General features: G+C 40.0%; 3 protein-coding genes across 3 annotated transcripts in view; 2 read left to right on the plus strand and 1 right to left on the minus strand.

Annotated features, from left to right (window-relative positions):
- Positions 1–3,040, plus strand: part of LOC143284136 (uncharacterized) — a 17,927-nt gene extending 14,887 nt beyond the window's left edge. Inside the window, exon 4 of the mRNA XM_076590792.1 lies at positions 1,326–3,040. Within this exon, the coding sequence (XP_076446907.1) occupies positions 1,326–1,718 (393 nt within the window). The 3' untranslated portion in view covers positions 1,719–3,040. The remainder of the gene's footprint in view (positions 1–1,325) is intronic.
- Positions 3,041–11,707: 8,667 nt separating this feature from the next.
- Positions 11,708–17,769, minus strand: LOC143283680 (large ribosomal subunit protein uL6-like). The gene is made up of 5 exons (XM_076589906.1): positions 17,747–17,769; positions 17,095–17,148; positions 15,995–16,200; positions 13,041–13,251; positions 11,708–11,862 (listed from the first exon to the last, which is right to left on the minus strand). The coding sequence occupies exons 2-5, from the start codon at positions 17,138–17,140 to the stop codon at positions 11,762–11,764; spliced, it is 564 nt and encodes a 187-aa protein (XP_076446021.1). The 5' UTR covers positions 17,141–17,148; positions 17,747–17,769; the 3' UTR covers positions 11,708–11,761.
- A 26-nt stretch (positions 17,770–17,795) lies between these two features.
- Positions 17,796–27,449, plus strand: part of LOC143283679 (protein YIPF5-like) — a 204,006-nt gene continuing 194,352 nt past the window's right edge. The window contains exons 1-3 of the mRNA XM_076589905.1: positions 17,796–17,867; positions 20,813–20,957; positions 26,740–26,885. Coding sequence (XP_076446020.1) covers positions 20,830–20,957; positions 26,740–26,885 — 274 coding nt within the window. The 5' untranslated portion in view covers positions 17,796–17,867; positions 20,813–20,829. The remainder of the gene's footprint in view (positions 17,868–20,812; positions 20,958–26,739; positions 26,886–27,449) is intronic.

Consider the following 27,449-nt stretch of genomic DNA (forward strand, 5'->3'; position numbering starts at 1 on the left):
CAATCTCTATTATGAAATTGCTCCTTTGGTATGAACGTGCTATTGTCAATCTCTGTTATGAAATTGCTCCTTTGGCATGAACGTACTATTGTCAGTCTGTCATGAAATTGCTCCTTTGGCATGAACGTGCTATTGTCAGTCTCTGTTATGAAATTGCTCCTTTGGCATGAACGTGCTATCGTCAATCTCTGTCATGAAATTGCTCCTTTGGCATGAACGTACTATTGTCAGTCTGTCATGAAATTGCTCCTTTGGCATGAACGTGCTATTGTCAGTCTCTGTTATGAAATTGCTCCTTTGGCATGAACGTGCTATCGTCAATCTCTGTCATGAAATTGCTCCTTTGGCATGAACGTGCTATCGTCAATCTCTGTCATGAAATTGCCCCTTTGGCATGAACGTGCTATTGTCAATCTCTGTCATGAAATTGCTCCTTTGGCATGAATGTGCTATTGTCAGTCTCTGTCATGAAATTGCTCCTTTGGCATGAACGTGCTATTGTCAGTCTGTCATGAAATTGCTCCTTTGGCATGAACGTGCTATTGTCAGTCTCTGTCATGAAATTGCTCTTTTGGCATGAACGTGCTATTGTCAGTCTCTGTCATGAAATTGCTCCTTTGGCATGAACGTGCTATCGTCAGTCTCTGTCATGAAATTGCTCCTTTGGCATGAACGTGCTATTGTCAATCTCTGTCATGAAATTGCTCCTTTGGCATGAACGTGCTATTGTCAATCTCTGTCATGAAATTGCTCCTTTGGCATGGACGTACTATTGTCAATCTCTGTCATGAAATTGCTCTTTTGGCATGGACGTGCTATTGTCTGTCTCTGTCATGAAATTGCTCTTTTGGCATGAACGTGCCATTGTCAGTCTCTGTCATGAAATTGCTCCTTTGGCATGGACGTACTATTGTCAATCTCTGTCATGAAATTGCTCTTTTGGCATGGACGTGCTATTGTCAGTCTCTGTCATGAAATTGCTCTTTTGGTATGAACGTGCTATTGTCAGTCTCTGTCATGAAATTGCCCCTTTGGTATGAACGTGCTATTGTCAGTCTCTGTCATGAAATTGCCCCTTTGGTATGAACGTGCTATCGTCAATCTCTGTCATGAAATTGCTCCTTTGGCATGGACGTACTATTGTCAGTCTCTGTCATGAAATTGCTCTTTTGGTATGAACGTGCTATTGTCAAAATCTGTCATGAAATTGCTCTTTTGGTATGAACGTGCTATTGTCAATCTCTGTTATGAAATTGCTCTTTTGACATGGACGTGCTATTGTCAGTCTCTGTCATGAAATTGCTGACTTTCCATTCTTGTTCCAGTTTTTCGACCCGAAGAGCCAGGACTTCAGTCCCACCACCATGAACGCTTTGTGGTTCTTCGAGAAACCGGTTTCCCGTTTGGAGGACGACACCCCACGCTTCGAGGGCAAGGTCATCGAGCACGCGGTCAAGGTCAAGAGCCACTCCACCACGGGTGGCATGAGCTCGGAGCCTGGCTGGGAGAGGGTGATGACAGACATGGGGAGGAGGGGGTGGGAGCTGGCGTGTGTGGTGGAGACGCACGGCATGGAGTGCCAGGGACTGACGGAGATCCTCCTGAAGAGTCTCCTCTTCTTCCAGCGGCCCCTCGCGCAGGGCCACGGGTCCCCAGTGACTAGCAGCAAAGGGTACAACACCCCCATGACCGCCTCCAGATCCTCCATTTCTGATTGATGTTGTTTTCGCCCAGCTGGCTCTGTGTGTCTGTCTGCCGTACCTCTCTCTGTGTCTCTGCCCGTTTCTGTCTCACTGTGTGTCTGTATGTATGTCATTGTTTCTGTCTGTCTCTCTCCCCTTCTCTCTGTCTGTCTGTCTTTCTGTCTCTGTCTCGCTCTCCCTCCCTCTGTCTCTCTCTGTCTTTGTCCCTGCCTCTATCTCTCCCACTTTTTTTTTTTTTTTTAATCAACCACGTGGATAGCGATGATTGAGCTGCATTTTCGACGATGATGTTGTACCTCGAAGAGATGGTTGATGGTGGTCCTGCCTTCCCAACTTCTGCTGGAACTGTACAGTGGATCAACTTGATGTCAGTGTTGGGAAAATGGCTGTGTCCTCTGAACTGTTCATAGCTGAGGGGGGAGGGAAAGTCTGTCTGCTAAACGTTCCCTACTTCCTTTGCCAACCATTAAAACGAATGGAACTGTCTCGTGAAGACATCAGTGAAAAAAAAAGTGTCTGCACAGAGTGGGAATTGTGTCTCTTGAAGGCATCAGTGAACTTTTAAAGTCTGCGCGGAATGAGAATGATGTTTCTTGAAGACTTCACTGGAAAATAGGACAATGTGTGCTGCATCTGAATACCAGAAGGAATTCTTTATGAACAACGTGAGTGGAAGACAGAAACATCCCAATCGAGGAATATTTTGACTTGGGTGATGAGAGTTAGGTCTGAGCTTCCCAGTGAGTATGGGCATATCTGAGTTAGGCTTTTGTCAGTTTCAACACATAACCACACCAGGACAAGAAAAGTTATCAGTTTCTGCATCAATAAGTATCAGATATTGAAACTGGGTTAAAAAATCACAATCTCTGAATATCCTTCAATTTTTTTTAATGTGCTTAAAATGCATACCGAATTGGCAATAATAATCAAATATCAGATTGAATAGGTAATCGAAATTGTAATCCGCTTACTTAAAAAACGTGATGGTAGTGTTTCCAAAATAATTAATTTAACAATCGAACGTTTTAAAGGAAGACTAAAAAGCATCAAATTGATAACTGTATGTGTTGAATGATGATTTTTATGTTCGATTTGTGGTTGATCATTCTAGATACACGTAACCTGCCAATTTTGTTGCATGCAATATGATAGCAAACTGGTGAAATGTATGATCATGAGCAAGATGTATAAATAAACCACTTCTAGTACGTTTTCAAAATGATCACCTTGGTAGATTCTGTCTCTATCTTTTCTCTTCTTTTCTTTAACAGTGAGAATGATGACTCACCCCCTTTCTCCTTTTCTTTCATCGTGTGTGTGTATGTGTGTGTGTGTGTGTGTGTGTGTGTGTGTGCGCGCGCGCGTGCAGTGCGTGTGTGTGTGTGCGCGCGCGCCCGCGCCCGCGCGCGTCAGTGTGTGTGTGTTTACAATGACTTGTGTATCTGCATTTCTATGTGTGCGTGTGTTTTTTGTGCGGCAAATGTGAGAAGAGGGGAGAGAGAGAGAGTCACATTTGTATAGATGGACACAGACATGACACGCATGCCACCAAAGAATTATAAACAACAATAACAACAACAGCAACAACAACAACATATAAAAACCCCAAATTTGAAATATGATTTCACATCTGCTCAACACTGAGGGAAATGTCTATGATTCTGACTGAAGAAAGTGATAATGCCAAACACAACTTATTATAAAGAGAACTGTAACTGTTTATTGTTGATGAACCACGACACTAAGCTACTTAGTGGTGGCCTGAGGAATATTATATTTTATATTTATATTTTTATTATTTTTATTTTATTTCTTTTTATTATTATTATTTACTACTACTTTTTTTTTTATAATACAATTATTTATTTATTTATGTACGCTTATAATTGACTTCATCAATTTTTTGCGCCTTATACATATTATTATTAGTAGTAGTAGTTCTTTTTTTTTTAATGTATTTATCTATTATTTATTCACCCCACTTTTTTTTCTTCTTTTTTTTTCTCAAGGCCTGACTAAGCGCGTTGGGTTACGCTGCTGGTCAGGCATCTGCTTGGCAGATGTGGTGTAGCGTATATGGATTTGTCCGAACGCAGTGACGCCTCCTTGAGCTACTGAAACTGAAACTAAACTGAGGAATGCAAATAAACGACGGCCGTATTACTACCTAATGACGATATTAGAGCTAGTTGATGGCCACAATAGTACTGCTTCTTTGTACTACTTCTAATGAAGTCAGTGATTCTAAGATAGGACAGTATAATATATAGCTGCTGAGACTGCGTATAATCTTTTTGGAAATTATGTTTCTAAATGGTGATGAGTATATCTATATTTCTGATTGAGTGATGGCTGAAAGTATAATGTCTATATTTTTGCTGGCGAGCGGAAAGATGCTCATATTTTTGTCGAGTAGTAAGGATTATGTCGATAGCAGTTCTGATTGGTGGGAACAATATCTTTTATTCTGAGTTCTGGGGTTAAACGTGTGTTAAATTTTATGACTCAGTAGTGAAATTAATGTTCGATTTTTGACTGGAAAATGTTGGGGTTTTTGTTGTTGTTTAAAGGAAAGAAAAAGTCGGGATCTTCAAGAGTTATGGCATTAATCAGTGTTAGTATTATATTTCTGACTGGACAGTGATACCAATCATGTGTACTTCTTAAATGGCCGGTGATAGCAAACTTTATATGCCAGTATTTCTTTATGGGTGGTGATGACTGACAAACGTATGTATTTTCTGAATGGGTGGTAATAAACTAACAAACATATGCCTTTCTTAAAGACTGGTGACAGTAGACAAACGTCTTTCTGAATGGGTGGTGATAACAAACCATTATGCATTACTGAATGGTAAGAGAGAGAGAGAGAGAGAGAGAGAGAGAGGAGAGAGAGAGGGGGTGTAGAGGGGGCTGGGGGGGGGTGGGGGGGGCAGGGGGGTCATGTTCAGCTTTTGACTGAGTGATCCGACGGGCGCAATAGCCGAGTGGTTAAAGCGTGGGACTGTCAATCTGAGGGTCCCGGGTTCGAATCGCGGTGACGGCGTCTGGTGGTTAAAGGGTGGAGATTTTTACGATCTCCCAGGTCAACATATGTGCAGACCTGCTTAGTGCCTGAACCCCCTTCGTGTGTATATGCAAGCAGAAGATCAAATACGCACGTTAAAGATCCTGTAATCCATGTCAGCGTTCGGTGGGTTATGGAAACAAGAACATACCCAGCATGCACACCCCCGAAAACGGAGTATGGCTGCCTACATGGCGGGGTAAAAACGGTCATACACGTAAAAGCCCACCCGTGTGCATACGAGTGAACGCAGAAGAAGAAGAAGAAAGACTGAGTGATCCAAAGTAATGTTACTTTTGCAGTGAGTCGCAGGGGTAAGGAATGTGCCACTGACTGATTGGTATGAATGAAGTACCGTCGTATTAACACTGAAATAGCATGACTTGAGTAAAACATGCGTGTCTGATTACAGTGAAGAACATAAAGCCTGTATTTCGAGTCTTTATACTGAAATGAAGGGAACATTGCATTTCCAAGTTCTAGAAGTGGTGGCAGTGATGTCTTTATGGCTGGTAAGTAATGGATGGATTTTTTTTTTTTTCAGTCTGAGCAGCAGGGGTAATATGTTTGTGTGTTATTTTCAGCTACCATTTATACCCGGCTTTAGATGCCGGCGAGTGTGTATTATGTGAAATAGATATGAGGCAGCGTTGAAAATAGAAACAGGTTGACTCGCGAGACAGACACAGAGGAAGTAAACCATGATGGTTGAGAGAGAGAAATGGGAGACCACGCGCGTTTTTCTTTTTGATAATTACGCATGTTGTGATTGGCCAATGAAATTTTCCGGTTCAGAGTTCGTCCTTGACCTCGGCAGAGTAATGCATTTCGCAACTGGTTAACTCATTTCTCAAGGCTTCAACTTTGACGGCATGAGAAAATACGACTGATGGGAGAGCTCGCGCATGAGACTGAACGCAAGGATGCACCGGCAGTGGCGTAGCGGTCATCGGCTGGTTAATTAATGATAATTACATCACTCATATTTGGAGAGTCTTCCCACCTCTTCGACGTAGCTTGTGTGCTGAACAGTGGGCTGACGGATCCACGTGGCACTGCTGATGGAGGAAACGGACAATTCTTGTGCTTGTGGACACCTCAGTCTTGGTTATTTCTACATTGTAATTATATGGTGACTGAGAGTTACATTACTTTGTCTTGGGTGGTGGCGGTGCCCACGCGAGCCCACTGAGCCCTTCGCGAAGTTTTCCCTTGTTATATACAACGCTCGGTAGAAGAGAGAGTATTGCACAAATACCCATATGTGTAAGCCATTGCACAATAGTGCAGAAATTATACTTTTACATCGTTACACTTTAAAATTTTTCAACTGATTACTTGTCTTGGGTGATGGCAGTAATGTCTTTATGGTCGATATGTGGCGAGAGTAGGTGTATGTTGTTCTGATAGTGCAGTTGGTATAAGTCTATAAGGCCTTCGACGGAATTAAAGAGGGTTTGAGGTAATCAGCCTCTGTGGTCTGTGACTGAAAGACCAGTTGTTTCGTTGTGTTTTTGAGCGAAGGGGGTTTTCTTTTTTTTTCTTCTTTTTTTTACCATGGCAGTATGAGTCATTTATGGATGTCTGTAATTCTTAACTGTATTACTGGAGACGTTGTCTGTTTTGTGACTGGACTGATGACTTTAATTGTGAGATTATGTTTGAGGCTTATGATTGAGCGATCACAGTTATGTCTTACCTCATTTTGACGTTATAACCAAATGACCTTGTTGCTTATTTTATTTGAAGGAGTGCTGTCTCTATTACTTGTCAGGCGGAGTGGTCACGGTGGTACGTGTTTGTAATCTGTCCCGGCGGTTGAATGGTGAACTGAAAAACAAATGTAGAAAAAAACGTAATAGGAATGCTGATATGACTCGGAGCGATAAAGGTGAGTATATCAGTGATTAAAAAAAGAAAATCATACCACGTGAAAGGAGTTATTTAACATTTGTATTTAAATTGATAAGATTTTTTCCAATAATAATTCCAGTAACTACTCACCAAACTACAGAAAGCATACGGTCAAAATATGTTCCTTGCCTCGTTTTGAATTTTTGTTTGTGTTTCTACATTAGTCATTAAGATTGATGACAGTAATATTTGTGTTGTGGACAGAAGGGTGAGAGTAACATACGTATTTGTACTTGAAACGGGAGTAATGCAATGTGTGAATGTCTCACTGAAAACAGTGAAACGCATAACGTTTCTCGCTGACTGAAACAAAGCCTGAACAAAAAGATTGCAGGGGTGTCTCCAGTTGACTGAATCATCATGTGTGAATATAACAGATTTTCGTTTTCTTCCGAGACTGGATTCTTCTGCTGAAGAAAATAAAGGATAGTAATGCGTGTGCAAGCTTTGTTTGCCATTATAGTCTGGTGAGTATATATATATATATATATATATATATATATATATATATATATATATATATATATATATATATATATATAACGTGCATGTGTTTTAGTCATTGCTGAAGGAGTGGGATGGTAATATCGCTGTGGACAATCGATATACAATGAGTGGGACGTGTCTTTTGACAAAGCAATAACCCCCCTTGAGTTTCACCAAAGATCACTTAATTAGCGCCCCCCCCCCCCCCCCCCCCCCCTTTTTTTTTCAAACATCAACGGGTATTGATTCACTCTGAAAACCAGTCTGCCGGGACAGAAAGTATCCTGGTGAGATGATGATTAGTAATCCCCGTCACCCTTCTTCATGATTCCTTACAGGCGGGTTTTGAATTTTCTGAGATTTTACTCTTCTTGCAACGGTAAACAAGAAGTTCTTCATCGTTCGGACACGATATAGTTTGCACGGATCTTGTTGGTTCAGTCTCAGAACATAATGAACACAATCGTACAACTCTTTATGAAGTGTTATTATAATCTGGAATCAGAAAACTGCGCTGAACGTCTCAGTGGAGTTAACCACGCATTAAAAGGGAAGGAGGAGAAGAAGAAAAGACATGCATTTGGGAATGTGTGTGTGTGTGCGCGTGGAGTGCCCTAGTTTGATCTTTGTATTTTGAGTTGGTTCACTGAATGGATGGACGCGTAATTAATGCAGCAACAATAAGTTAACGCGCGTGTTGGAGACTCTGGTACCGTCTTGAAATTGTATTGCTTGATGTTGGCAACACACGTACACTGACAAACATACTCTGTCACACACATACACACACACCGGCGCCCGCGCACACACACACATACCCTCTCTTTCTCTCGGTCTCACGCACGCACACACATACACAAACACACCGTGTTACGATGTACAGTGTGTTTGTGTGTGTTACATGTACTACTCCCCCCCCCCCCCCCCCCCCCCCGTCTAATATCGCTTATCAGTGAAAAGACGTTAAACAAAAGGAAAAAAACAAACAAAACAAAAAAAAACCATACACACCGTGTACACTACACGAACACAACTCTCTCTCATCTCTCTCATTCTCAAAACACACACATCAGCACACCCAGAAAAACACAAGCACACATGTGCACAAACATGCATTCACTGTGAAATCAGTGGTGATTACCTTAAAAGCCCCACACCTACAAATATCATATTGCTCAGCCCAGTTCAGACCTATACCCTCAATATCACCAGCAAACGAGTATAATGTATGGTTCTCTATCCATTTGTCTTTTTCTGTCCCTCAGTGTCTATGTAACTGTCTCGTTTTATCTTTCGGTCTCTTCCTTTGATAATATGCTATCTTAGCCATGTGATTCCCTTTCTACAATCATTTCATCATTAATAAAGGCCACTACTAACACTGCTTCTGGTGTTCTTTGTGTGCAGTGGTCTGAAGTTTGAAACCATGGATGTCATCTAATGTGTATTTGTGTATGCGAGTGGTGTGTGTGTGTGTGCATTAAAAGCAAAAATTAATATCCACATGGAAAAGAACTACAAAAAACCGAACAGATACCTTTATTAGAACTAAACTGTTACAACCCACGTGAAAGAAAAATGTCTTCCAGCAACTGTCTACAAACGCACACAGTAGAATATTGCCACCTTTGTCCGTCTACAGACAATACAAAGCAGTAGGTATAATTCAGGTCTTTCCCTACATGGGTTCTACCAAGGGTGAATCATTTCTCCCATCCTGTCTTCATTTTTTACTATTTTCAAGTATATCACAAATCAAACTGATGATAAGGGTCAAAATAAGACCCTGAAAGCTTTACATACGATACATATAGGGTTTTCTGGGGGAAAGGCGTTGGTTGAACTGACTTGAAAGTGTGGATTTTTCTTTCGTTCATGTCGATGTACAACTGTGCTGCTGGAAAATTTATGTAATGCATGAGAGGCTTTTAGCAATTTCACAGCATTGAGCAATACTCTTAATTTTTGATGACTGTATTAGCTGTAGTCCTGTTTTTTGGTTAGTTTTGTCGTGCCATTCCAACATACCCTTTATAACTGTTTGGAAGGTGATGTGTTCATCCCCAACAATTTGAGGTATGATGAATTGTTTTGATGTGTGTCCATACCACCTAAGTTTGCGTTTCTTCACTATGGACAGAAGGTCTTCGTAGGGTCCAATACTTTGCTTGATTCTGTTCTTCACTTCCGTGTTAGTGATGTGGTCTCTGTAGGAGATGCCAAGTAGTCTACGAAAGCATCTCATCTCGACAGCTTGGATTCTTCTCTCGATGTCTGCAGTCAGGGTCCAAGTCTCGCAGGCGTAGAGCAATATTGATATAACCAGGGAACGCATCAGTCTGATTTTTGAGCTGAGAGCGATGTTTTTGTTGCTCCAGATGGTGTTCAGCTTGTTGAGTGCCGTTGTTGTTTGGGCAATTCTCGAGAGTACTTCTGGTTTAGATCCTTCATCTGACACGATTGCTCCCAGATATTTGAAGCTGTGGACTGTTTTAAGCTTTTCGTCGTTGACTTTGATGTCAATGCTGATGCCGTTGGTGTTGTTAGTCATCAGTTTGGTTTTCTCCGCACTGATTTGCATTCCATACGATGTGGAGGCTTTGTCCAGATGTTTGACCAGGCTTGCCAGTTCTTCTTTTCCAGCCAGTCCATCAATGTCGTCGGCAAAACGTAGGTTTGTGATTGTTCTGCCGCCTATGCGGACTGTTCCTTCATGCTCTTCCAGTGCGTCAGTCATTATTCTTTCTAAGAAGATGTTGAAGAGTGTTGGGGAGAGTAGACAGCCTTGTCTCACTCCGACTGTGGTTCTGAACCAGTCCCCGATGCTATTGTTGAGGTAGACGGCGCTGGTGGCTTTGTCATAGAGGTGTTTATCAGTCTGATCAGGTTGGCGTTGATGTTGTACAGATTCATGGTAGCCCACAAAGCTGCATGCCAGACCCTGTCAAATGCCTTCTTAAAGTCAATGAAGACGTGGTAGAGGTCTTCTTGGTGTTGATGGTACCTCTCACATAGCAATCTCAAGATGATTTGTTCAGTTGTGCTCCTTCCTGGTCTGAAACCTGCCTGTTCTTCAGCAATGATGTTTTCTGCTTGTGGTTTCAGTCTGTTAAGCAGGATCTTCAACATGACTTTGCTGGGATGACTAATCAGGCTGATGGTGCGGTAGTTTTGACACTGCTGGAGATTGCCCTTTTTGGGAAGGGTGATGATCAGTGATTGCGTCCACGGTGTGGGCCATTCCCCTGTTTGCCAGATCTTGTTGCAGATTTTCAGTAGCACATCTATCATAACTTCACCCCCTGCTTGGACCAGTTCTGATGGGATGTTGTCCACTCCTGCCGATTTCCCTTTTTTCAGCGATGCTATTGCTGCCTCTATTTCTTCACGGAGTATGGGGTGATTACTGTTACTGGTATGGACACATCTCCCGATCATCTGGTTTTGCCAAAACGTTCCTGCAAGGCACCGTACAAGGAGGCAGAAGGAGAGGACGGCAGAAGAAGAGATGGGAAGACAACATCCGGGGGTGGACAGGCTTGACGCTCGGTGACGCCCTGAGGAAATCAGAAAACCGTGAAGAGTGGAGAGGGGTGGTGGTCAGGTCAGCAGCGGTGCTCCAACGGTCTGAACCCAGACTACGGGAGAGGTGAAGGTGAAGGTGAAGGTGAATTGTTTTATTTCAGTCAGGGGGGAGGATGTTAATAAAAAGAATTAATGTCTTAAGTTAAACATGCATGTCTGTTTCACAAAAAAAGAGAGAAAAAAAAGCTTACACCAGTGTAACTTTCCTATTCATTACCTCTTTCATTGAAAAAAAACAAAACAACTTCATGAAGAAAGGGTCTCATTGTCTGTGTGTTTTGTGTGTGGGATGTGCTCTTAACAGGAAAATCATGGCTGTTTGAAGAAAAGAGATGGACAGTGTGTATAACTATCTAAAAAGTAAAAGTTAAAGGTCCTATGGCCTTTGATGGACTTCAGAGTGACTTCATATCCATTGTCTCTTCTGCCATTAACTTTCCCAAACCCAGTCAGACATTCATTCGCACCAGAGTGGTGCAAGGAGAAAAAAAAAGTGCCATCCCCAAGAACACAACTCCTCGTGTTTGTGTGTGTGGGTACGAGTTTTTGAATTCAAGAAAAACATTTTGGACCCCCCCCACACACACACTTTTAGGGGGAGGGAGGGGGAAGGGTATGTAAGATAAATTTTACTGAAGTATAAGAAACATGTGTATGCATGCTTAATCTCTATGATCGAAGAAATGCACGCATCGCCAATACAATAACTACAAATGGTTCAAATACCAACATCCAAAGCTTCTTTGTTTTGCCACTTTTAAAAAAAAATTTTTTATCAAGGAAACAAATGAGCTGCTGGCTAACTGCATTTTATATGTTTATAAGTGAACACCACAAATGTTCATATAAAAAGAGAGACAGACAGACAGACAGAGACAGAGAGAGAGAGAGAGAGAGGAAAGAGAATTGGTATGCATGCTTACAGAACATGAGTGAACAAAACTGAGAGTCCACTTCACAGACCACTGCTTTATTTTTTTCACAATATATTGTAAACAGTTTTTCATTCTTGCACAATGGTGGTCTTCTCGGACACGTAGATGCCATCCAAGAATTTACGGATGTCCTTCCGTTTCACAGTTGTGGACTGCTGGATCAAGGCAGCTGAGAAAAAGAAAAGAAAAAAAAAGCATTCTTTAAATAAATGCTTCAAAAAACAATCTTCTACTGATCACCAATCTCTTTTCTCAGAAATTTTCTAAATGTAAATCATGTCATCTCGAAGGAAAAAATCTTAATACAAAATTTAACATTTTCTTTCTGTCAAGTTATTTGTGTCAAAGTGTATGTCTATTCACGTTTAATAAGAAATCCATCATAAGTTAAATGCATTAAAAAGTTATCCGTAAATGAAACAGCAGACTAAGACTTGTCCCCAATTCTTCAAAGGTGTGCTGTGCACCAGAGCATATCATCTACTTATGAAAGAGAAATAGAGTCATGGTCTTACTCACACCCCCTCTCCAGAAGGAAATATTCTTTGCTTCAAAAAATAAATAAAAAAGAAATATTCTGTTTCAAAAATTTGCACAACTCATAAAAACATATGGCTAAAGAAAGTCAAAAAGCAAAGTTCAACAACAACAACAAAAAAAGACACACAAAAAGACCCAAACATAATAGAGGACTTCAACTCACTCCAGACACAAGACCCAGATCGGGGCCCTACTGTTTATAAATGTTTCAGAAACTGTTTCAGATAGTTGAATTTTTGGAGTGGCACCTATTTCCATAATGGCATTATGAGCTAAGAATATCTTAACTGACCTTCCGACTGCAACCTGTAAATGCATTGTGTATTGCTGTGCAAGCAGGAGAGGTTTTCCCCCCCTAATGACTGGTTAATGTGAACAGTGCATGTCAACAATGGTGTCCGACCACTTTCATCTCAGTCACAAGGCAGACAAGAGAATTAGACAAATGCCCCATAATTGCTTAAAACATTCTGAATTTAATGTTTAAAACTTTTTGTGCTCTCCTGGATTCGTTTACAAGTCATCAGTGTGTGCAAATTACGAACAAAAATATCTCACTCTATGATAGCATAAGAAGGGAGGAAGTTTTATATTTTGTACCCAACATGGGGAGTTCGTATTATACTCCCAGTTTGGTTAAATATACTTACCATCACCAAACAGCTTTCAGTTCCTAAATTCTAACATTTGTTTTATGGCAATTTCTTACCCATACTAATTAATCGTCTGTGGGGAAAAGTCAGGGGAGCTAACCGGCAGTACTGAGTGCAGACAGTACATTTTGAATTGTGCACTGTGTATCCTCACCTGATCTGGACACCAGCTCGATGTCGTTGCCCTGGATCAAGAATTCATCCTTGCTACCAGAGGGGGCACAGGTGACTCCTGGCAACATCTCCACACGGCGGGTGAACTTCTCTCCCAGGAAGTTGCGCACCTCCACGACGGCGCCCCCTTCAGTCACCACCACGTTGATGGGGAAGTGAGCGTACACAGCCTTCATCTTGTACATAAAGCCCTGAAACATACATTAGGACAGATTAAATTAATGACCTAAAACATAAAATGGGACAGATTAAATCAAAGACCTACACCCTCAATCTGGCTTTGAACCCAGCTGAAAGAATATGCCAACACAACCACCCAAACAGGAGAGACAGAGAGAGAGGGGGGGGGGGGGGGGGGGGTTGTTTGAACCGTCGAAACAAAGCTACACAAGCTTTAGTTTGTCGATCCTGTCACCAACACATTCTTTCCCCATGAGATGTTTGATGACCCGATTGCTAATTTCATACTAGTTCTGCACTTTATTACATGTGTGTCTTTGTCGTACTGCAGCCATCTGAATTCTTTCTCCCATGAATGTTTCTTAGCAGTTCGTCCCCTGTTGAAGTTGGCTGATCATCTTCAGCTGATTCAGAAGCAGCCTTTTCATCTGGTTTGTGTTTTGGCATATCAAGCCATGACAGAAAAAACAGTTTGATTTAAAATATAAAGTACTGCTATAGTGCCTTTAAGACATCCACTGACGTCCTGCATGTATTTTGATTCTTCTTTCATCAGAGACTGGTACAATAAACAGCCTCTCGGTGGTTAGTTTAATATGTTTTGCATTATAAAAATACCATATTAGAGAGGATTCGCCAGGTGGAAGACCTTTTTTCTTAATAATGATTTGGTAACTGGACCACTAGAAGCGCGTGCATGAAGAGGGATTGCCTACCATACCATAAAGGCGTCAGACACTTCAACAAGTGAAGACATTGGTTCCAGTCAGCAGACTTACACATCTTTCCAAGCTGTGCTGACAACTATGTATAACGATGAGATGGATCTGTCCTGCTGTATGATTGGTTTGAACTTGGTGATAATGACAGTGGCAAAACTGACAGCAACATTTGACTCTTTTTTCAGACCATCTATCCATATCCCCTCAAGACATCATTTCTGTGTGTGTGCCCACGCGCGCGTGTCGTGTGTTTGAGAGAGGGAGAGTGTGTACGTGTACGAGTGTTTGCAATTCAGCTCTGTGTGCGTTTGTGTGCACATCTGAGCATCAGATATAATGTGTTTATAAGTGCATGTGTATTATTTTCAATACAACTCTGTGTGAGTCAGTGTGTGTGTGTGTGTATGTGTGCGCGCTCGCATGTGTGTATTCATGAGAGAGAAAGAGAAAGAGAAAGAGAGAGAGAGAGAGAGAGAGAGAGAGAGAGAGTGTGTGTGTGTGTGTGTGTCTGCGCACCAGGCCATCAAAATTTGAGGCACAGGTTGCAAGTGCATTTGAAGAAAACAGGAGGAGTTTGTATTATACTCCATGTTTGGTGTTTACATATACTTACCATGTCAAACTGATGCAAACTAGGCCTATGGTTTGCTCTGTTTGGCCAAATTTCGTGCAGCTAACAGTGAAAAGACGCCCCTCTTAGTCTGGCCCGCTCTTAGCCAATCAAACGCCTCTAACAGCTATAAGCGCTGAATCATTCCTTTGGCCAAGGCTCTCCACGCCATCTTGTCAGGTTTTTGCTCTGTCTCGTCTAACGCTTTTTTTTGGCTATTAAGCGTTTTCATTTGGCATTTGAAGAAAACCATAATATTTTATGCATGTAGTGCTGGGGGTGGGGAGAATATCTAGATCTAAATATAACTGCAGCCATGTCAGTACATTGGCTTATTATCAGCTGATTGAGTCTGGCTTAAAAACTTTGTTTGCAATTGTTTTATTAAGGTTAAGTAATTGTTGCTAAATGTGACATGACAGGGATGGAGATAGCACACAGCTCTGTGTATCTGCATGGGGGTATTTGTTTTAAATGCAGGCCTGTGTGTGTGTGTGTGTGTGTGTGTGTGTGTGTGTGTATGCACACGCACGCGCATGTGTAGGTGAGTTTCTGTATTCATGTGTGCATGCGCATGTGTATGTGTACGTGCGTGCGCATCTGTGTAGTATGTGAGCATGGTAAAATGTGTTTGCACATCTACTAGTGTGCGTTTGTGTGTCGATCTGTGTATGCGTGGTGTCTCTATGTGCGCGCGCATGCGTGTGTGTGTGTGTGTTATAAAAAAAACAACAGCGATCGTGAAATGTACTGATGTACAAATGACAGGCCGCACACACGTTTGGTAAAGCAGACTGACACATCTCCAATGAAATGAGCTGCACAAACGGCTGATGTAATCTTAGCAATGTGGGATGGTGGCGGTTGCGGGAGGGGAGGGGGGATCGCACTGACGTCAAATGTTATGAAAATTTATCTTCATTGACGAATTTGTCAGAGACAAATGTGTGTAGCACTTCTTAGCATTTTCTCTGTCACCTGTGCGGGCATGTGTGTTTAAGGTTTCGCGGTCAGCAAAATCATATTTTTCTTTTCTAGGCTGTAGTGCCATAGTCTGGTGGCTTGAATCGTAGAAACTACGGATGAATCATAATACTAGGCAGGTCTGGAAAAGGTATCTAGATTAAAACTAAATGGGAAAAATAAGCCCAGATTTAAAATCTATCTTCATTTTTCCTTCACGAAATGTTTATGTTTCTTCTGCATCTCCTAAAGCTTTTGTGCAAGAATTTTTCAAATTTTATCACCCCTGGATCCCAATTCCCAGGCAAGGAGACTTTTTTTAAAACAAAATTTTCTGGCACTAGATGGAGTAGGGTAAGAGAGCAAAAGAGAGAGACAGAGAGAACCTGAGTGACCAACCCCTCTTGCATACATGTAGTAGTGTTTATATCAAGTAAGGCTGAACTTTCAGACACTCACCAATGTCACGCCTTTCTGCATGTTATCCACATGGGAGCACACTGTGTTGACAGCAGCCAGCTCACTGCGGTTTCCAAACCACTTCTCCACTTTCAGCGTGTCCCCTGCGGTCATCAGCATATCAACAGGCAGGTGCCGGAAGCTGCGGCTCAGGGTTCCACGTGGTCCCTTCACTGTCACCTTGCGGGACTTCACAGAGATGGACACTGAAACCAAAATTTGAACACCTTGAATAATGGCAGCCAAGGAACAATATATTCCACAAAAACCACAGATTTGTTCCTCCAAATTAACATTGAAAATTAACATTATTATTACATGACATGTAAAATAAGACGCACATCAAAATGACAAAAAGCAGTGATAGCAATTGCTGTTATGTTTACATCCACAGCCGAAGTCTTTGCCAACATACCGATATTCACTGGAACATGATACATTGTGTGCTAAGTTGATCACCTTGACTCTGTCCTGTCCTCCACTTTTCCTTGTGTTTTGTATGAGTATGAATTATGAGCAGTTCTTTTTCAGATTCAGAAGACAGTTTTAATTGTTTTCAATACCAGTAATGTCATACTTCCTCCAGGTTCAGAGATCAATGTGCTATAATGCTATTGGGTTCATATTGAAAAAAGAACCCCCTTCTCGGTAACTTTTGCCTATAAAATATGGTAATCATTTCGAGGCTCTTCTCATGGAAAAACATTACTTAGAAATGATCAACAAAACAAAAAGTAAAAAGTAAATGGTGACTGGCAAGATTATTTTAATTTGTTCTTTTCCAATGTAAACAAAGACTACAAACAAAAAAATAAGCTTGTCAAAATACAAACTCAGGTGAACTCTTATGTTTTTAATAGTACATAGCCCTGCGAGTGCGAGATTGTGCGAGATATAATCACATTATTTCTGTAACATACAATATGAGCAATAACATTACTATAATTCATTGAAGCAAGCACCAGTGGGCCAAGAACATCACTAAGACGGCACTAACGCAAGTAAAACTGAACTGTTATGGAAAATCGTTATGCACATGCACAAATTCTCAACGATGAAAAAAAGACTGGCTAAGTAGCTGGAATAATGGAAATACTTACCACCATCTTTTGCCTTCACTGTCTGGGATGAGTTGATAACCTTCATTTTGTCTGCTGAAAGAAAAAAAAGGAGAAATTCTCAATCATAACTCAATAACAATGTTAACTACAAAAAAACAAACGATATAAAAATGACAGCCATTCAAGACGTCATTCAGCAGGTATGCACATAAGTGTTCATGGATCGCACGTCAGTATTCATGGATCTTTTGTTTTATGACTTCATTCGTTTTACGACAGAAGACCTCAGGGTTGGAACTCATTGCTTCTTCCACTATTTTTTTTTTTTTTTTTTCATTTTGTCAGTTCTTTACTGCCTTAATAGCTTTTTTCAGGCTCTGGCAGTATAATTATGTTAATAAATCATCTGTCATTTCTCTCTCCATTTCGTGAAAGAAAAAGAGAGAGAGAGAGGCGATCCATCATGAACATAGAACTGAAGCAGAACCCACACGGAACACAACAGTGCATGTGTATCATTACGTTGGAAAGCAGTGCTGGGCACATATGTCACATCCAGCGTACATTCTAGTATCACATATGAAATACCTTGAAAAAGTGTTTGTAATTCCTAGACAGACTGCTTTGATGATCTTAAAACACTGTGTGATTTTGACAGATTTTACAAGCCACGACTGGGTCCATCACTCACCGTTCTCGGTCCAACCGGAAAAGGAAGTCCAGAAAGGAAAGTCGCACAAGGGGGAGTTACTCTGAACAATTTCGCCACGAAAAGTACCCTGGTTGAAACGTTGGGAAGTGTTTCGATTCAGGTTTGAATTGTTTATCGCATTTTTTAAAATTCTTTTACAACAACAACGAAGTGAAAGTCTGTTTTGGCTCATAACAGATTTTTTTTAAACAAACGTTATCCACACCGGTGGCTCTCATACAATGTCCATCCAAAAGTTACCAACGTCATCAAGTTTCAGATATCGTCTGCTTAGTGCTTGCGTTTCTGACACTTGCCGCCTACGACTGCATTGCACCATTTGCTGATAGTTCGGTTTTGAAACAATATTTCCCCGACTTTTTTTTTCGCTACTTAAGCCTTTTTTCATTTCTTGTTTTGTCTTAATTCTCATGTTATTATACGAGTGCACATTATCTTTTATTTCCATGGATTGTGACCCACGCCAGTCCCGCTTGGGGACCCCATGTTTAGAATTTTTGGATAAAAAGAAAATCAAATTTAAAAAAATGCTAGTTAGTAGATACCCAAAAAATATTTTAAAAGAGCTGTTGTTCTGTTGATGTTGAATAGGAGGTTCATTGGGTCAACATTTTGGCTAAGGGTTATATAAGCGTTATATAGGTGCTTAGGTGGGGTTAGGGTGTGTTGATAAACTATATTGTATATGTTTGTCACACAGTCACACACACACACACACACACACACACACACACACACACACACACACACACACACACACACACACTCACACACACACACACACACACACACACACACACACACATACATGGATACAAACGCACACACTCATACATGGATACAAACGCACAAATACACAAACACATGCACGCGCATACGCACGCACACACACACACACACACACACACACACACACTCACTCACTCACATGCACGCAGGCATGCTCACCCATACACAGGCTTATATTTACACTTGCTCTTATACACAGGCTCACACATGCACGTGCGCACATGCACACACACACACACAGTGACACACACACACATCTCTTGATTAATCAGATAATTGAATAAGATGCTTGCAAACAGAATAGGACAGTGAGGTATGCTGTTTAGGTTAACGGCACATTTTTTTTTTACACAAGTAAAAGTAATGTATGCCTTGATGCAGGCACAAAGCTAACTCTTCAAAGTCTTTTTTTTTCTTTTCAATATGAAGCAATCAGTTGTTCTGATTGTCTGGAATTGGTGTTTTCCTTCTTTCACATACCCCAAGTGAAAAAAAAAGGTTTAGAGAATTAATCTGTTAGTGTTATTGACTTGACACTGTGAACTACTTTAATACTTTATTTTAAATATTAGTCATTATCAGCTCTTGTCAGTCTTGGACTCTCTAACAAATGATTTGCCAGCAAAAGTAATGAAATTGAAAATAAAAAGTTATAGCACTTCTAGGTAAAAAGACCCTTTGATGTCATTTATATTATATATATATTTATATTATATTGTAATTGTGTTTCAGTTTTTGTTGGCATTTTCTTCTTTTCAATGCTAAATCTGTCACTGAATTTGTTGATGAACTTATAACTTTGTACACTATCCTTTGTAAAGAAATGTATGATGAACTAGACATTTATTTTTATTTGGCAGGGTTTCTGCATTCAGTAAATCAACTAGCTTTGAACATGAATTGGCGTTTAGTGGACGCCTATTGAACTGTTCAGGGACTAAAGAATAAAAAGTAGTTTTGTAACTAACCTTTATTATCATTTGTTCATATCACAGTTTCAGTTTTCAGTTTCACTTTCAGTTTCAGTCTTTCAAGGAAGTGTCACTGCGTTCAGACAAATCCATATATGCTACACCACATCTGCCAGGCAGATGCCTGACCAGCAGCATAACCCAACACTGAGGACAACATTCTCATTGCCATGGGTTCTTTTTCAGTGCACCAAGTGTGTGCTGCACTCAGGACCTCAGTTTGCTGTCTCACCCGAATAACTAGATGCTCAGTTTGATTTTCCAGTCAAACTTGGGAGAAAGGGTGAGAGTGGGATTCAAACCCACACCCTCATGGAGTCTCTACATTGGCAGCTGAGTGTCTAACCATTCTGCCACCTTCCTCCTATTCCCATCACAGTCTGGATATACTGTCCAGACAACAGTTATGCTTTCAGTGTTGGTGCCATGGATGTGCTTCTTGGCAGTCCACAACAGTTGGCTTGAAAATGAAGCATGCATTTCCCTTGATGTTGGTCAAAGGGAATTTTTAGAAATTTGTTAACAAGATGTTTTGATGAATTAGTTTGTGTCATGGACTGATGATGACTGGGATGACTTCATTATGGACCCATTGAAGGTGTATCATTTGAATAACGTCTGTCTCAGGGCTGACTTCTAGTTCTGCTCAGAGCGTAGGATTCTATTGGCTCAAATTGGAAGATCGGGACAATGCAATCAGCAATGACATTCACACACACACACTCACACATACTTTCAGTTTCAGTTTCACTTTCTCAAGGAGGCGTCACTGCGTTCGGACAAATCCATACACGCTACACCACATCTGTTGAGCAGATGCCTCACCAGCAGCATAACCCAACGCGCTTAGTCAGGCCTTGAGTGCATGCTTACATATTTGTGTACCTATGAAAGTGGATTTCATTTTACGTAATTTCGCCAGAGGACAACACTCTCGTTGCCATGGGTTCTTTTTCAGTGCGCCAAGTGCGTGCTGCACACGGGACCTCGGTTTATCGTCTCATCCGAAAGACTAGACGCTCAGTTTGATTTTCCAGTCAAACTTAGGAGAAAGGGCGAGAGCGGGATTCGAACCCACACCCTCACGGACTCTCTGTATTGGCAGCTGAGCGTCTTAACCATTCTGCCACCTTCCTCCTGACTCACACATACACACACAACATATGTATATATATATATATATATATATATATATATATAGAGAGAGAGAGAGAGAGAGAGAGAGAGAGAGAGGTGAAATAAAAGATGTCACTCAGGAAATGACCAGTTCTGTTTCTGATTGCAGGACAGAGATCATCCAGAATGTCTGGTTTCAATCAAGATGATGGATTTTTTCAATCTGGTTATTATGATAACCAGCAACAGTCCCAGGGGCAACAACAATATCATGCTGGTTATGAGTATGGCAGTCAACAGTTTGGCCAAGAACAGTAAGTTTTATTTTTCAGTTACACATTCTGAGTTGCAGTCTTTGAAAGGATTACCCCATTTTTTCCTTCCCACTACCTCCCTTTCCCCATTCCTCCACTCAAAACCCCCACCCCCATGTCCCCACCCCACAATCAAACTCTAAGTCCAACCTTTTTTTTCTGTCTTATCATGAAAATTGTTTTTGTACAGTCATTTTCAAAATGACTGAGCGGTTGTACGATGTTCACCATCTTCTTTCTCCACTACTCTGTGGTTCAACTTCAGTTTTATTTCACAGTTGTTTTTTTATTTTGAGTATTACTTCATAGTTCATGCGTTGATATTTAATCAGTTCAGTGCCCACAAGACTTCAGCTGATGTCGTACAAAAAATGTTGCCATAGTGCCTATAAGATGTCCACTGACGTCCTGTATCTATTCCAATTTTTCCTTCATCAGAGTTTGGTTCAGTGAATACACACAGGATCTGAATGGTTAGTTTCATGTGTCTGGATTATAAATGTACTAATTAGATGAGCATACATCAGGTGGAGGACCCCTTTCTTTTCGACAGTGTTATGCTGACTGGACGTTGTTGAGCGCGGTGAAAAAGTGGGCTTGCAACACATGCAAAAAGAATGTCAGAAACTTCGTCAAGCTAAAAAAGTTGTCCCATTCAATGGATCTACATAATTTTTCAGGCTGTGTAGGTGATTATGTGTGGTAATAATGATGATAGATGAAACTATCTTGTCTGATAATTGGTTTGAACTCGAAGGCTATGACAACGACGAAACTGACAGCAATGTTCAACACTATGTCCAGCCCATCTGTCCAATCAGACATCAATTTTGGGCGGGTGACAATGACTGACAGTAATGCAGCAGTACTTTCTTTTGCGTACTTTGAGAAGAAGGGAAGGAGAGAGAGTGAGTGGTGTAAGACAGTAGATTGAAGACCAGGCAGAAGGTGTGGTAAAGTGGGTGTGGTATGACTTCACCAAACTGTATTTTACAGTGTTCATATGGCAGTAATTGGACAACAGCCAATCATCCACTACTTTCATGAAAACCAGGGTTGACAGACAGTGGACGGAACTCTTGTGATTTATTTTTTCACGCTGTTTTTTCCCCGCTGATTTGTTTACCGACTCGGGCAAACCAAATGCACAGCAGACACTTTACTGGCTTAGTTGCAACCAGGAGAGAGAAAGTATTACCAAGGAGCTTCCCCCTCTAAATGGGAAACGCTCTTTGGTGTAAAGAGAGCTTAACTGTTCAGTTTCTGAGAACGTGATTGACTTTCTATCTTGACGGAACCTTCGTCTGTCATTTTTGGGGCCATTATTCACTGATATGTTTACAATACAAGCGTTGTGATTGTTATCATAAACATAATTGATCACCTGCTTTAATTTCTTCTACAGGTATGGTATGACTATAAGCATGCTATTTCCAGGTGTATTTTGTTTGTTTTCTTTTTGGATGTCATCCTTTGGAGGTAGAATTTGACTAGTTTGGTGCACAAAAATTATTAACATCACTTTGAAATGCCTGAATAGTTGTCTACAATCAGAATAAATGGGGAAAAAGTTCAGATTTAGAATCCTTATTAATTTTTTGTCACAAAAGCATTTACTTTGCTTCTGTATCTTGTATAGATTTTGTACTAGATTTTTTTTTTTTTTTTTTACAATTTATCACCTTTGATAGCTCAGAATTCCCTGGCAAGGGGAGATCACTTTTTTGTTGTTTTTTTAATACAAATTTCCCCGGCACTGAGCTGGTTAAACTGGATATAAATATGACTGTCCTTGTTTTAAAAAAATCCAGTCCTTTTGCACATATTACGAGGCGTTTCACTACCTCAGGTGCTTTTTACATAGTCAGTTGAAACTAGCAAGTACAGATGAGAAAAAAGCACACACAAACTTCTGAATAAGAAGTAAACGAGCAAATATTGTTATGATATATGGTAACGACTTAACAAGAAAAGAAATGGTTATTTCAGATTCATAAAAACTAAACAGAAAAAAACAAACATTTTCTCTCAATTTTCTTGAGACATTATATCTGTTTTGCTATTTAATGGAAAAGAAAAAAGGATTATGTTTCTTGATTCTTGCAGTCAGTTTGATGATTATTATCACAATACTTTCTCATCAACAACATTATTTGAGCCAGGTCAAACCAAGGAGTGAAAATGAAAAGGGTATTTGAAAGGAAATGGCTTGATTTGGAAGAAAGCTGTGGTTGATAAATGAAAATGCAAAAGGTTGACACATGCAATAGCAATACCAACTGATTAAAGTGTTGGACTATTCAGTCAAAGTGTTCTGGGTTTGATCCTGCGAAGATCAGCACCTGGTGGTATAAGGGTGGAGATTTTTCAGATCTCCCAGGTCAACATACATACAGACCTGCCAGTGCCATAATCTCCTTTATGTGTATACACATGCAAAAGATCAAATACGCATAATAAAAGGTAAGTAATCCAAGTCAGTGTTTGGTTGGTTATAGAAACATGAAAACACCCAGTATGCACACCCTACACAGCTAATGTATGGCTGCATATATGGCAAGGTAATAATGCTCAAACGTGTACAAGCTCACTCGTAGATGAGTGTCATAAATCTTGACATTCTCATTCTTCTTTCATTCTTCATTTTTAACTAAATCTTTCCTTACAAGTTACATGCCATAGTTGTGTATAACAATATTTAGTTTGACATAATGTTTTCCTTTTTGGTGTGTGAGGTGTTTTGAGAAGGATAAAGGGCTAACTGAACTAGGAGGGAGCTTTGGATTGTACTGACAGTGTGTGGTGCTGCATCTGAATGGAGAAATGGCTGTTAGTGTGAAGTTCTAGTCACTGTGAATCGATTGGCGTTGTGCATATATATGACCCTTTTCAGCGGATGGGAGTTTGTTGTTGCATTTTCAGTCGTTATAATTTTTGACTCACTTGTGTAAACAAAGTGAGTCTATGTTTTAATCCGGTGTTCGGTTGTCTGTGTGTGTGTCTGTGTGTGTGTCTGTGTGTCCGTGGTAAACTTTAACATTGACATTTTCTCTGCAAATACTTTGTCAGTTGACACCAAATTAGGCATAAAAATAGGAAAAATTCAGTTCTTTCCAATCATCTTGTTTAAAACAATATTGCACCTCTGGGATGGGCACAAAAAAAAAAAAAAAAAAATGAAGCCTAATCATATGCAAACTGCATTGACTGTTATATTTATATTTTTTTGTATTCTCTAAACTTGGCACTTTGATCTGATATTTGACCAAACAACAAGAGCAGTCATTATTATCATTTTTTGTTCAAACAGGAACTTCTTTTGCTAAGCATGGAAGTTTATTTATTTTGCAAACGTTTTGGTGCAGATAGTAAAAAAGGGAAATTACTCTGTAATTTATGCTAGGGGACTTAATTTGTTTTAAACTGATCTTTCTCATCTTAAACATTACATTTTGAAATTATACTCAATACTTAAAAAGCTTGGATTTTTTTAAAAAGTGTATCACAAGTGAGTCTTGAAGGCCTTGCCTCTCTTGTTTTTATGGTCTGTGCTGATCGCATGGACTGTCTTCAGAGGTGGCATCTGTCTTCGCCAGTGTGCATGTCTGTTTTGCCAAGCAGCTGGTTGTTGAGGCGCTTGTGATTCGGGTAGAACATTTCAATTAGTGGATGTGTTTTGTGCTTTGGATCACATCATAGCTTGTTAATTTGGGGATTGAACTGGTTGATATTGTAGCCCTTCAAGGTTCTTTCCTTTTCATAATGTTTGTGCCTGACTCCTGGCTTTGTTGTTTGACATGTGCCGTATAGCATCTTTACTTCTGAACAGAACATGACATGAACACAATGGATGATTAGCCAGATAAAATTCAGAACATTGGTACATTGTGTGTCACAAATTAATGACAAGGTAATTTGAAGCACAGTTATCCTGTTTGTATTGATTGTGAAATTTTGTATGGCGTATTGACAAAGATGAATCAGATTTAGAATAAGAAATCTCTGAGCAGAATGTTTTATTCGATTTTTTTGTAATGTTTAATTTGAAGTGTATTGCCATGTTTCTAAAAAAATTGTTTCATGATAATATTCTGAATAAATAAATATAGAAGTATGCTAGAAATTTTAGATACGAACAATAGTGTTTTGAACATGCTTCCAACCTGATGTGGCTCTCAGCAACATGAATTTAATTGAATGTGGCCACCATATGTGGGATATCAGGAAATTCGGGCTGCTTTCCCACAGAGCAGTGCCTCCCCCTTTTTTTTTCTTTTTTTTTTCTGTCTACAATCCCCACCCCCTTTTTTTTTTTTAACTTGTGAACTGGACTTTTCTACAGATTTTTGCCAGGGACAACTGTCTTGTTGCCATGGGTTCTTTTATATGCACTGAGTGCAGGCTACACTAACACAAATGACCTTGCTTTATCATCTCATCTGAATGACTCATGTCCAGACCACCACTCAAGGTCTGGTGGAGGGAGAGGAAAGTCTGGTGTGTGTCGGATTCAATCCCACACACTCAGATTCTCTAGCCTGTGGATTCTCTAGGCCATCATTCCACAGTATTTGTTCATGTTTGATAATTGTGGTTAAAAAAAGAAATGGCTGGTGGGATCAGTAATTGTAGTAATCAAAGAAATGGCTGGTGTGATCAGTAATTGTAGTTATCTAATTCTTTTTTCTTCTTTTTTCTTTTTCCTGTTTTGGGGGGTCAGTTTAGTTGCTTCTTCAATTTTTTTCACCAGTTTTGGGAGGTCTGTTTAATAATTGTAGTAAATTCTTTTCTTCTTTATTTATTTATTTAAAAAATATATATTTAAAAAAATGTTGTTTTGGGAAAGTCCGTTTAGTAATAATTTTTTTCCCCTCCATTTTTTGGGAGGTCAGCACTGGTTTTTATATATATATATATTTTTTTATATTTTCTCTGGAAATACTTTGTCTGCCAATACCAAATTTGGCTCATAACATGAAAAAAAATCTTCACAGTCATACCAGTAATAGGTTATAAGTCTTCCGAATGAAGTCGTATTTTTGGATCATTCATGATTTACTTCGTTCAGATTTGTTCCGAAATCGGAAAATTCTGAAAACTGCTTCTCAGAGTTGCCAGAAGGTAGGTTGTGTTGGGTAAGAAGACAACATAACCTTGTTTTTCTTGTTCACAATCACTGCATATAAATATTCTAAAGTGGACACTGAATTAACTGGAATGAGCATAAAAGAAAAACTGAATGGATCCTATCTTTCAGCTCGTTGTAGACTGGTTTGTGCAGATCTAGAGATCTACCATGTGTTGTGATGTGTTTGAAGCGATGGCAACATCTCCTTTACCACCGAAATAAAAGAATTATCGAGATATAAAAAAACACACACAGAAAAAGCCTGATTTAAATGGCGTTATCACATTAAATACAATCACGTCTGTTTGTCGCACAAAGAAGAAAATAACAACATTGCTTTAAATATTAAATTTAGTCAAATGACATCTGCATGGTGATTAGTTTGCTCGCTTCAGAACTGACCATGCATGGTTCAGTCCCGCTCGCAGGCCTTTTAAATTTTCTCCCAAGCTTATTTTATATATAATATTTAATACAGAATACTTTTTAACATTTTTTAAATTATTATTTTCTTCTCCTCATGATTTACTGGATAAAGCGCAAAACACAAGTGAGTCTTGAAGGCTTTGTAGGCTAATTGTAGTAATTTCACTTCCAGTTTGGGAGGTTAGTTTAGTAATTGTAGTAGTAGTTTCTTTCATTATTTTTTTCCAGACAATTTGGTCAGTTTGACTACAACCAGCAGGGCTATGGGGGTTCTCAGTATACTGGCTCCATCATGACACCAGCATCGCCCTACAATGCTCAGCCCAGCAGTCCTGGTGAAGAGAACTATGAGGATGAGCCGCCTCTTATGGAAGGTGTGTTTGTGAGTGTGTGCATGTGTGCATATGTTTGTGCTTGCATGTGTGAGAGTGTGTGTGTGAATGCTTACTGCCAGTATGTTTGCTTGTCAGTTGTTATGTATATAGTTATATATATCTACACATGGCGTCAAATCCCATGTGTGTTTGTGTGTGTGTGTGTGTGTGTGTGTGTGCATATGTTTGTGCTTGCATGTGTGAGAGTGTGTGTGAATGCTTACTGCCAGTATGTTTGCTTGTCAGTTGTTATGTATATAGTTATATATATCTACACATGGCGTCAAATCCCATGTCTGCATGTGTGTGTGTGTGTGTGTGTGTGTGTGTGTGCGTATGTTTGTGCTTGCATGTGTGAGTGTGTGTGTGCATGTTTACTGCCAGTATGTTTGCTTGTCATTTGTTTTATATATATATATCTATACATGATGTCAGATCCCACTTTAAAGTTGACTAGTGTGACTATTGTGGGTATTTGGAATACTAGACATATCCAGGCATATATCCCATAATTTTGTTTTTATTGCTTAGCATATTCAGTAAAACATGCTTTGCATCGTAATG

The sequence above is a fragment of the Babylonia areolata genome, chromosome 7, assembly GCF_041734735.1.
Source record: "Babylonia areolata isolate BAREFJ2019XMU chromosome 7, ASM4173473v1, whole genome shotgun sequence".
Taxonomy (NCBI): Eukaryota; Metazoa; Mollusca; class Gastropoda; order Neogastropoda; family Buccinidae; genus Babylonia; species Babylonia areolata.